At 46.5% G+C, this 10,181-nt stretch overlaps 1 protein-coding gene across 1 annotated transcript; it reads right to left on the bottom strand.

The window, feature by feature from the left end:
- Nucleotides 1-1,269: 1,269 nt before the first annotated feature.
- Resp18 (regulated endocrine specific protein 18) lies at nucleotides 1,270-7,620 on the bottom strand. The gene is given in 9 exon segments (XM_051154543.1): nucleotides 1,270-1,320; nucleotides 2,990-3,081; nucleotides 3,204-3,244; nucleotides 3,396-3,519; nucleotides 3,522-3,563; nucleotides 5,190-5,294; nucleotides 7,385-7,393; nucleotides 7,519-7,594; nucleotides 7,597-7,620. Coding segments are annotated over 9 exon segments (564 nt in total).
- Between the last annotated feature and the right edge of the window lie 2,561 nt (nucleotides 7,621-10,181).

The raw sequence follows: 10,181 nt of genomic DNA, 5'->3' as shown, positions 1-10,181 counted from the left end.
AAACATAAAGCTCCTACTTATTTACCCTTTATTTGGTTGTTTTATTTGATTTATTCCCTCCCCCCTATTTTTGTGGAATAATTGGTCACTACAAATTTTTTTTTTTTTTGCTGGGCAGCAGTGTTGGTGCCACGCCTTTAATCTCAGCACTTGGGGGAGGCAGAGGCAGTTGAATTGCTGAGTTCAAGGGTGGCCCGGTCTACAAAGCGAGTTCTAGGACAGCCAGGGCTATGCAGAGAACCTCTGTCTCAAAACAAAGCAAAACAAAACAAAACAAGAAAGAAAACAAAAAAAGCCCATGGTGTGAAGCATAAAGCTTATTGTTGAACAGGGTACCACTGTTGAGCTGGTGGCTGCTGTGTGGAAAGGCACTGCCATCCTCCAAAGATTACTGAGTATCCTTCAGAACAACCCAGAAAGATGGAGGAAATAGATATATTTGTACTAAGCTAAACTCAAGTCCTTCTCTGCTTAAGAGCTGCCTCAGGAACATTAAATCCCAGATCCTTTGGGACAGTCTAGAGCACAGAGAGGCACATTCTATGCATTTCCAGATGAAAAGCAGAAGACTACAGGACTTTGGATGGGAAAATGGTAGCAGAGACAGGGACTATCCACTTGCGATGGTTGGGTGAAGAAGATGTGGTCCAGGAGCTAAGAGGTGGGATGCTGACTGTGTTTTCTCTCTTCAGATGCCTCTGTACAATCCCAGACTACTCTTCAAGGTTTTTGAGATTATAAAATATATCCACAGAGGAATCAGAAACAGTCACGGGAGCTTGGCACAGTGGTTCTCGGGATTAGACAAATGAAGAAGAAAGGTATGGGAGAGGGTATGGAAGAGCAACAAGGTTAATTGATTTGATTCATGCAAGGAATGAACAAACGAAAAAAAGCTGACTGGGAAAATATGGATCTTACTTCCCCAATATGTGAAAGGATGGGCAACAAATCACACAACATGACTAGGGTACCAGTGGAGAAGACTGCCATGACAGCTGTGATCACCCTCATATTCTCTATCCCATAAAGGAAGGGAAAAAGGACAGACACCAGCTTTTAACCAAGAACTCAGAGATGTGCTTGCCTCACCCTTACCTTTGTCGCTTGGGATGTATGGTCAATTCATGTCCCACGTGTCCTATCTCAAGACAAGCTCACAGAAAGGGTGTGTGTGAAAGTCAACTTTAATTATCCACATTTGAGTCATCCAAGAATTGCCTCAATGCGGGCAGTGAGGAGGGTCCTGGGGCCTTAAATGATGAGATCTCAGTCCGCAACAAGGTTGAGGCCCACAGTGGGGAATGACCCAAAGAAACCCTAAAAGAGAATAAACAAGGGAATTGAAGTCAGGCTGGAGAGACCTAGGGCCTCCCTACCTGCCTTCCTTCCTCAAAATTTTAATAACTGCTTGATTTGAGTAAGCCTTCTCCGTTGGTGACTCAGCCCAAGGGTTGCTAGCCTAAGCCCCTGGCTCCCACATACAGCTTGTCTTCCCTCTGTGACTTTCCATTGAACCGGGGGTTGGAGAAGAATGGCATAGCTTTGTTCGTGTTCCTGGAAGCACTACGGCAACCAGCTCTGCACAGGTGGGCCTCCGCCATTTAGTTCATAGTATGTTACCCCAGCAACTAATCCAGGCTTAGGGACTCTAGCTGCCATGCTGCAGGGATGGGGACCTGTTTTCCTGGAAGGCATCAGGGGCTAGGACCCACTTCTTACAGGCTGTCTCTAGATGGAGGATGTATATGGGGGGAAAGCAGGAAGGGATAATTGTCAGCTCTATTGCTACTACCCAAACCCAGGCCCTCTCTACTCCCCTGGACCAGTATGGTCCTCTCACATCCTCTCTGTTTTCATTTTGCTCTTCTTACTGTTCCATTACCCAACATCACTGTAGTGGTTTTTTATTTTTGTTTTTAAGAGCACGGTTTTGCTCTGTAGCCTTGAACTTACACTTTTCCGACTTCAGCCTCCTGAATCCTATGATTACAGGTATGCAACACCACGCCTCACAAGTAGGGTGGCCTTGGAATAAAGTGCAAAGTTTGTTCTGTGGGCCCCTACATGGGCTTCCTTCTCCATCTTCATCTCTGTCCCTGGATGGTCTGCTCCTCTGATGGTCGATGACATTCTTGCCTCTGGACAGTTGTTACAGTGCCCTTTCTTTGTGCTTCTTTTGCCTGTCACTCTCTTATGATTTGTCTTATCCCTACACAAGATTTTTTCAGTATGGAGAAGTCTGATGTTTGGAACAGCCACACCCCCAGGCCTTGAGAAAAAGGGCAAGAATCACACGGGGCAATCTGGAAATGGGGGTGGGGGAGGGGTGCTGGGTTTAGAGGCACAGACACAGCATGGCAGGTTGAGGGAGTTGTATTACCATCCTGTGCCCTGGATTTTCATCTGTAAAGATACTAGGTGGCTGATTTCTAGTCTGGATTCCAAGGAGATGATCCTTGCTCAGGCACTAAAGCAAAGCAAGGCAGAGGATGAAGTTAAAGGCTCTGCATCGTGCCTTCACTATTCTCATGGGCTTCCTGTATCTAAACTGACAACCCTTCAGTTTTCAATTCCTGTTTTTAAATATTTAATTATTTACAATGTATACAGTATTCTGACTATGTGTATGCTGGAACACTAGAAGAAGGCACCAGATCTCATTGTAGATGGTTATGAGTCACCATGTGATTGATGGGAATTGAACTCAGGACTTCTAGAAGAATAGCCAGTGCTCTTAAGCCCGAGCCTCTGAGCCATCTCTCTAGCTCCTCAATTTCTGTTTTAAACTAAAGCCTGATGTATGATTATTCTGTTTTTGCCCTCCTTAGAAGCTCCCAGCAGCTGTGTCATGCCCACCCCTCCTCTACCTTTTGGGTGCAAGAGTTTGTTTTATCCTAACACTTACTCCCTCTCTTGTTCCTGCCCCCCTCCCCATTTGAACATGCCCTTGAATGTTCTAGTCTTCCTTAGGAAAACAGCCCCTCACCTTGGTGGGGTGGGTTGCTTCTTGTTTCGGGGCCTTTGGACCTACTCTGGTGGCAAAGCATCGGTCCCTGTTCACCTTGACTGCTGGACTCTAACTGGGGAGAGAAGTCAGGAGTCAGGAAAAAGGCAGTCAGGGCAGATGAGATGGCCTTAGTGGGAAAGCCAAGGAATCCAAAGTTAAGGCTTTACAATTTGGTGAAAGATAAATGGTCTCATCTTGGGGAATAAGAGTTGAAGTTTCTTCTCTTGCTTGTCCCTAGAAGAAACAAGGATGGCAGGAGGAACATAGGCTTGCCAACGTCTCCCTCCTTTCGCAGGTACGATTTCCCCCCACCATGGGACTGTTCCCCACTGATCCTAGAGATGCCTGCTAGAGTACAGTACTTCTGATAGGTTCTATGTAGTACCCTAAATAGCAGGGGCCTATCACAGGGTTTCTTGCCTCGCCCCAGTGGTTGTAGTCGGGGAGAACTGCCTCTCCATCCTTCTGGCATGGATTCTGGAGGTGAAGTCGGGTGAGGTGCTCCACCCTTTGGTCATTAATTCTTGAGCTATCTCATCTGTCCAGAACAGGCCTGTATGGTGAAAAGATGGAGTGAATTGACACCAGGGGCCAGAATAACCTCTCCCGCAAGTATATGTAAGACTACTTTTGATGGAGAAAGTTAAGTGACTTGGAGTGGAAAGGTTGCAGAGCACATCCCTGGCAACACTGTATCTTATGAATCTATTGAGTCACTTATTTTCACAGTAGGATTATTCTTCCTTAGTGAAGCTAAGGATGGAAAAAAGTATTAAACAAAACAAAACAAAAACAAAAACCCTCAAACCCCTCCAAAGCAGTGATGCACACTCCGTTGTTTTATTAATGCAAGACTTATTAGTACAAGGTTGCTGCTTTTCACATCCATATACAGTAGGTTAGGGTGAAGTTCAAGAGCTACATTTAATATTTGGGGGGGGTTTCGAGACAGGGTCTCTCTGTGTTAGCCTTGGCTCTTCTGGACTTGCTTTGTAGATCAGGCTGGCCTCGAACTCACAGCGATCTGCCTGCCTCTGCCTCCCGAATGCTGGGATTGAAGGCATGGACCACCATGCCCGGCTTTACATTTAATATTCTACTTTGTGTGTGTGTGCATGTTCATGCAGGTATGTGTAGGCCAGAGCATCTTCCTCAATCACTTTTCTTTCACCTTTTTTTTTTTTTTTTTTTGAGACTGGTTTTTCCCTTGACTTTTCATTTCATTCTATATTTATCATTATCAATACCATCATTATCATCATTGTGTGTATGTATGTACATATGCACATGGTTGTTGGAGGCCAGAGCAGGATTTATATCTTTATATGGGTTCTGAAAATTGAACTCAGTCCATCCAGCTTGGTGGCACATGCCCTTACCCACCTAAGCTATCTCATTGGTTCTTCATCTTAATTTTTTTGACAGGGTATTTCATTGATTTTATTAGGCTAGAGTAATTATCCAAAGAACTCTGGGGATCTTTGCCTCCCCTGCCACCCACACCCACCATTGCACTGATTTTACAGACACATGCTCCTGGCTTCTGTATGGGTGATGGGGATCCAAACTTGGGTTCTCATATTGGATGGCAGACACTTTGCAACTGATCTGCCTCCCCTGACCTAAGCTTTACTATTTCTGACAGAGTCCCTGCTGATTACACCTGTTTGCTAGTCTAGGATGCACCTTGAGATGTATTGCTCTAAGGAACCACACACTTCTTAAATCATTGTGCATAATAATGTGGACTCAAGGCAGATTTTATCTCTTACCTACATGCACGTGAACCTCTATGGAAGGGTCAGCTGTCCATCTCTAATGGACTCCTTACTCCCTCCCATCTCTCTCCTTTATTACATAGTTCTCCCTGATTCCTACACCGAGGCTGGGATGTGCAGCTGGTCCCTCAGCTGAGTACTTAAGTAGAGATTGGGGCTCATCCCAAGGACTTGTGTGCTATCCTTTTTTGAGTTGCTGATGTGTCAACAGTCTCTTGTCTTGTTACCTTCCCACTAAGGTGATTAAAAAAAAAAAAAAAAAAAAAAAAAAAAAAAAAAAAAAAACCAAACAAAGTAGAGCTATCCAAGCAAGAGAAATCCTGCCCTCTGTCCAATAGCTCCTCGCTACTCTCCCTCATATCTGACCGGCGTGCCGTCTTCATGCTCCAGCTTTCGCTTACCGTGGGGTACAATCTGGTGGAGTATAAGTTGTAAGAGCCGGAATACTGGAGCAGTGAATCCTTGGAATGGCCAGAACTTCCCCAGTCCTACTTGGCCCTGACCATCTAAGGGCAAGATAGTGCTGTCAGCAAGTACCTTGGTCAGAATTACTCCAAATCCCAGGTGAAGAGAAGCCACCACCTTTCCCTTCATTATGAACACAAAGCCAAGTCCTTTCCCCCCTTTAAGTGCCCCTTTGTCATTTTCTCCTTCATCATCACCAGCCCCTGAACTCCACTCACTCTTTGTTGCTATTGTTATTGTTGTTTGATATAGGCCTTCATGAAACAGTTCTAGCTGTTCTAGAACTCACTATGTAAACCTCGAATCCACAGAGATCTGCCTGCCTGTGCTGGGATTAATGGTATGCGCCACCACACCTGGCTTCCTTTCACTCTTGGTATCAATATTCAGGCAAGAACCAAAGCACACAGAATACAAAGTATCCTGCAAAGGTGCAGAGAATCCTGGAGAACTGCCCAATGCGGTGGACAACCCGATAGACTGGCGGAGTGTGAGCTGCACCTTAAGGAAAGCTTCGAAGGCAGGAGGGAGGGATTAGGGAAAAGAACTGAAATGCTAAGGAAGAGAAAGTACCATCTCCCCTAGTATCTCCAGGGAGGTGGGTCTCAGATTACCCTCCATTCCTAAATCTGTAGATCTTCAAGAGCATAATACAAAATGACTTCATTATTTGTATGCTAAATATCCTCCTATACATTTTGTTTTCAGTTGCACATAGTGTGTGTGTGTGTGTACACTCACACATGTGCACATATGCACATAAAAATATGGGCCACAGCATGGATTTGGAGACCTGAAGACAACTTTAATAGTCAGTTTTCTCCTACCGCGTGGGCCCTAAGGACTCAACTCATGTTGTCAGGTGGCAGGTGTCTTTATCTGCTGAGTCGTCCTGCCAGTCCCTTCTTGTATATTTTAAATAATCTCCCAATTATTCGCAATAGCTAATATAATGTAAATAGTTGTTTTAAGCATCACTTAAAGAATAACGACAAGGGGGCAAAGTAGGCATTCAATCCGCAGTTGATAGAATTGAAGATGCAGAATTCCATGACGAAGAATGTGGGGCAGGGAGGGCTGACTGTATTCATATGTGTAAGGTCTGAAGGTTGATATCTCCCCCCACCAACTCACGGTTTGCCCAGCTGTGTGTAGGAGAAGGGCAGGGATGAGGGAACCCCTGGTTCTTGTTTCAGATAAGTGAGTAGAGCTAGAGAAAAATCTCCCTGCAACACTTCCGTTAATTCAAAACAAAACAGCAACAAACCCCCAGTCTGGCTAGGTCTCACAGGCTGGACTCGAATCCTAGGTCTTCTGAGAACGGGCAGTTCTCCACCTCACCCCATTCAGATGGATGCCCCAATGCAATTTCTTGGCCCTAGAAAGAAGTGGAACTTTTAGTGTCCTGGTAAAAAAGAGAACTTCCAGAGGAGAGGCAATATACCTCTGCGACAGTGTTCACAGAGCGGTAAATGGAAGGGTACGGGCGGGGAGTTAACCCGGAAGAAGTGAATGGCTGGAGCTGTCCGTGGTGCTGAGAGACAGGAGTAGTGGGTGGTAATGAGTGACACCTCCGTAGCTGCACTTCACACGCCACCCCCATTCTACCCCATGCCCACCACCGCTCAGCCCTCCCCTTGTCTGTCACCAGGCCTCCACCCACAGTGCTTTGCGAATCCCCTACTCTGGTTTCCAAACCCCGGGGTCCGCCGGAGATTGGGTATCAGACTAGGACTTTGTGCGGGGTGGGGGTGGAGGTGGGGTCTGCGCAGGTGTTCTGAGATTGCGCAGTCTTGTGCCTGACTGTTGTGAAGTGAGCGCGCGCCAACCTAGCGGCCCTCCCCCCCCATGCGGCCCCCAATTCCTGAAACTGGATCCCAGCTCTTGAGCTCTGCAGGTTTACCACTGAGCCTTGATTTTATCTCTCAAGCCCACTCACCTACGCCCTTGATCCCGGACCATGTACCCAACTACATACAAGCACTCCTGGTCCTCCACCAATCCCTGTTCTTCCCTTTCCTGGCCTCTCAGAAACGTCTGCGTGTACCTCGGCAACCCTTGCCTCATCTGTCTTCCTCATCCTTTCCGAACCCCAAATCTTTCCCCGGGGCCGCTCCTTCTATGCCTTGACTTTCTGCATCTCACTCTTGTCATCCTAAACAGTTTTCTTCCTGAGTCTCTTAGCCTGGAAAGCTAGATCCTGTGCCCTCAGAATTGTCTCTGGCCCTGTCCGCACCCGACCGGCTTTCCTTTTGACCGTGGCACTTATGTCGCTGCAGCTGCCTGGACAACTGTAAAGCGTTAGGAAGCAGGCCGGTAGCTGAAGCGTCCCACCCCCGAGCACGCGGGCCTCAGTGAGCTCCGCATCTTCACTGGACCCGAGCTCTCGCTGGGGTGGGGGAAGGCGGGGCAAGGGAAAGGGCGGGTGTGTAGGGCCTGGATGTCACTTTCCATCTGTTAGCCAGGCAACAACGCATCTGCAGAGCCCTCCTCTGTAACTCCGCCAATTGCAAGCAGGCCCTGCCCCAGTCGACCATCCCCTTACGGCCTCCATTCAACCTTTTGGAATTTCTGTCCCCAACCTCTACACGCTTTTCGAGATAAGCCTCCGTTTTGTCTCCGAGGAGGGAGGAGCTGCTTGCTTATGAGATGGGGGTGGGAACGGAACCGACTTCATGGGTTTGCTTGTGATAGGTAAATGTAAACTGCGGGGCAAGAGTGAGCGCTCAGTATGGCCAGTGTCCGTTGACACTCATTTTATCTTCATCCATTTAAAATCTCTTAGCAACCATATGGGTTCAGCCCACAAAACGTCGAATGTCCATCCTCATTTTCCCACAGCCACTGCGGTTTTCCTAATCCAAACCACGGAACTCTTTAAAATAGGTGCAGTTCAATCACCAACCGCTTGACCCACAGTTTCCTGCAGGGACAGCGGGCCACTTTTCTAAGCTCCAATGTAAGAAGTGTTGCTGTAAACTGGATGTTTTGGGTTGATTCAGTGTGGATTCTCTGGATTATATATTATTGCTGAGATTCTTTCCGAAGCCCCAATCTTTCCCAGGGTCCGCTCCATTCTTTTGAGACTTCAGTGAGAGATATTTAGGAAAGTCCTATAATTTATGGGTCCTGGATTCTAGGCTTTGCCTCCCTAGAACTGTGGCAGCTGCAAAAAAAAAAATTTTTTTTTCCAGATATTTGGCTTTTTCTTTAGGTTGTTTGAAACATCATCACCCTGTGCATATGCTATTTAGAAGATAACTAAAAATTTGAGGGGGATTTGTATTCAAATTTTAGGTTCCCTCTCTGTAGACCACTCTTTCTCCAGATTTCTTCTTCAATTTTCAGCTGCTTTGACAACCCAGTACTCACCACTCCGCTTCCCAGCCAGTTACGCCATCACTTTCTGCCTGACTTTATTTTGCTTTGCTTTCCCTCTGTGCTGCAGGGAATGGGGAGATATCTTGAGGGGGAAAGCCCATGGAATGCGGAGTTTACCTGGTGGGCCTTCTATTCAGCAAGTGTTATGATCTCATCACTTTCCTTCCTTTTGCTTGGATTCCATGCCTTCATACAGCTTCATCTGTGTCTTGTATACACACACACACACACACACACACACACACACACACACACACGTGTGTGTGTGTGTGTGTGTGTGCCTGCGCAGGACAGTCTCAGACAAGCTGTTTTACCATGTCAGGACCTGGAAGTTTGTCTTGTTATCACTGATTATTTTGCTGGACATTTTATTTTTAAGTGATTTATAAAAGCAATTTGAGAGGTGTTAGGAAACAATGAGTTGGTTTGTTCCACCCTAGAGGGAACCTTTTAAGACTCAGGAAATACTTTAATCCCAGCACTCAGGAGCCAAAGGCACGTGGATCACTGTGAGTTCAAGGCCAGCCCGGTCTACAAAGTGAGTCCAGGACAGCCAAGACTAACATAGAGAGACCCTGTCTCAAAAAATCAAAAAAGAAAAGCAAAACAAAAAACAACAACAACAACAACAACAAAAGACTTAGGATATAAAGCCGGGTGTGGTGGCTCACGCCTTTAATCCCAGCACTCAGGAGGCAGAGGCTGGTGGATCACTGTGAATTCAAGGCCAGCCTGGTCTACAGAGTGAGTCCCAGGATAGCCAAGGCTACACAGAGAGACCCTGTCAGAAAAAACCAATAAGTAAGTAAATAAGTAAATAAACAAATCAACCCGAGGCATAGGGATGCATGAGCATTGCCTGCTTAGAGAGGTCTAATACACAGGAAAAAGGGTACCTGCTAGTTTCAGCGTTGGTGGCACATAGTCTCCTTTTTAAGATTCCAGTCTCTCTGGGACTAGCTATTAAAATGGCAGGTGTGGCACATGCCATTAATCGTGGGAACTGGGAAACAGAGGTAAGTGCTCTCTGTGAATTTGAGATAAACCTAGGCAACATAACAAGTTTGTAATCCCAGCACTCGGGGAGGCAGAGGCAGGTGGATCACTGTGAATTCGAGGCCAGCCTGGTCTACAAAGTGAGTCCAGGACAGCCAAGGCTACATAGAGAAACCCTGCCTGGAAAAGCCAACAAAACAAAACAAACAAATGAACAACAACCAAAACAAAAACATAGTAATTTCCAGGAAGGCCAGGGCAACATAGTGAAACTCTGTATCAAAATAGAGATGTGCGTAAGCACGGATACTCTTTCTTTTTGCTGCTTGTTAAAGAGGATTCTACTGCCAAGTGATGCCCTTAGAGGACCTTAGGATCTCATGCCTACTGAACCTGGAGCTCACAGGGGTGCGGGGGTGAGCTTTCTTCTCTATAGAGAAAAGACAAAGTATTCTAATGCATGACTGTGGGCAGCAGGGGAGAGAAGGCTGCAGTCTATTGGTTCTTCCTTGTCCTGCCTTCTTGTTAGGAAAGATGCTAGGAAGGAAGAA

This window comes from Acomys russatus, chromosome 12 (assembly GCF_903995435.1).
Source record: "Acomys russatus chromosome 12, mAcoRus1.1, whole genome shotgun sequence".
Classification (NCBI taxonomy): domain Eukaryota; kingdom Metazoa; phylum Chordata; class Mammalia; order Rodentia; family Muridae; genus Acomys; species Acomys russatus.
Note: the sequence above shows the minus strand (reverse complement) of the source record. Positions and strands in the feature narration are given on the sequence as shown.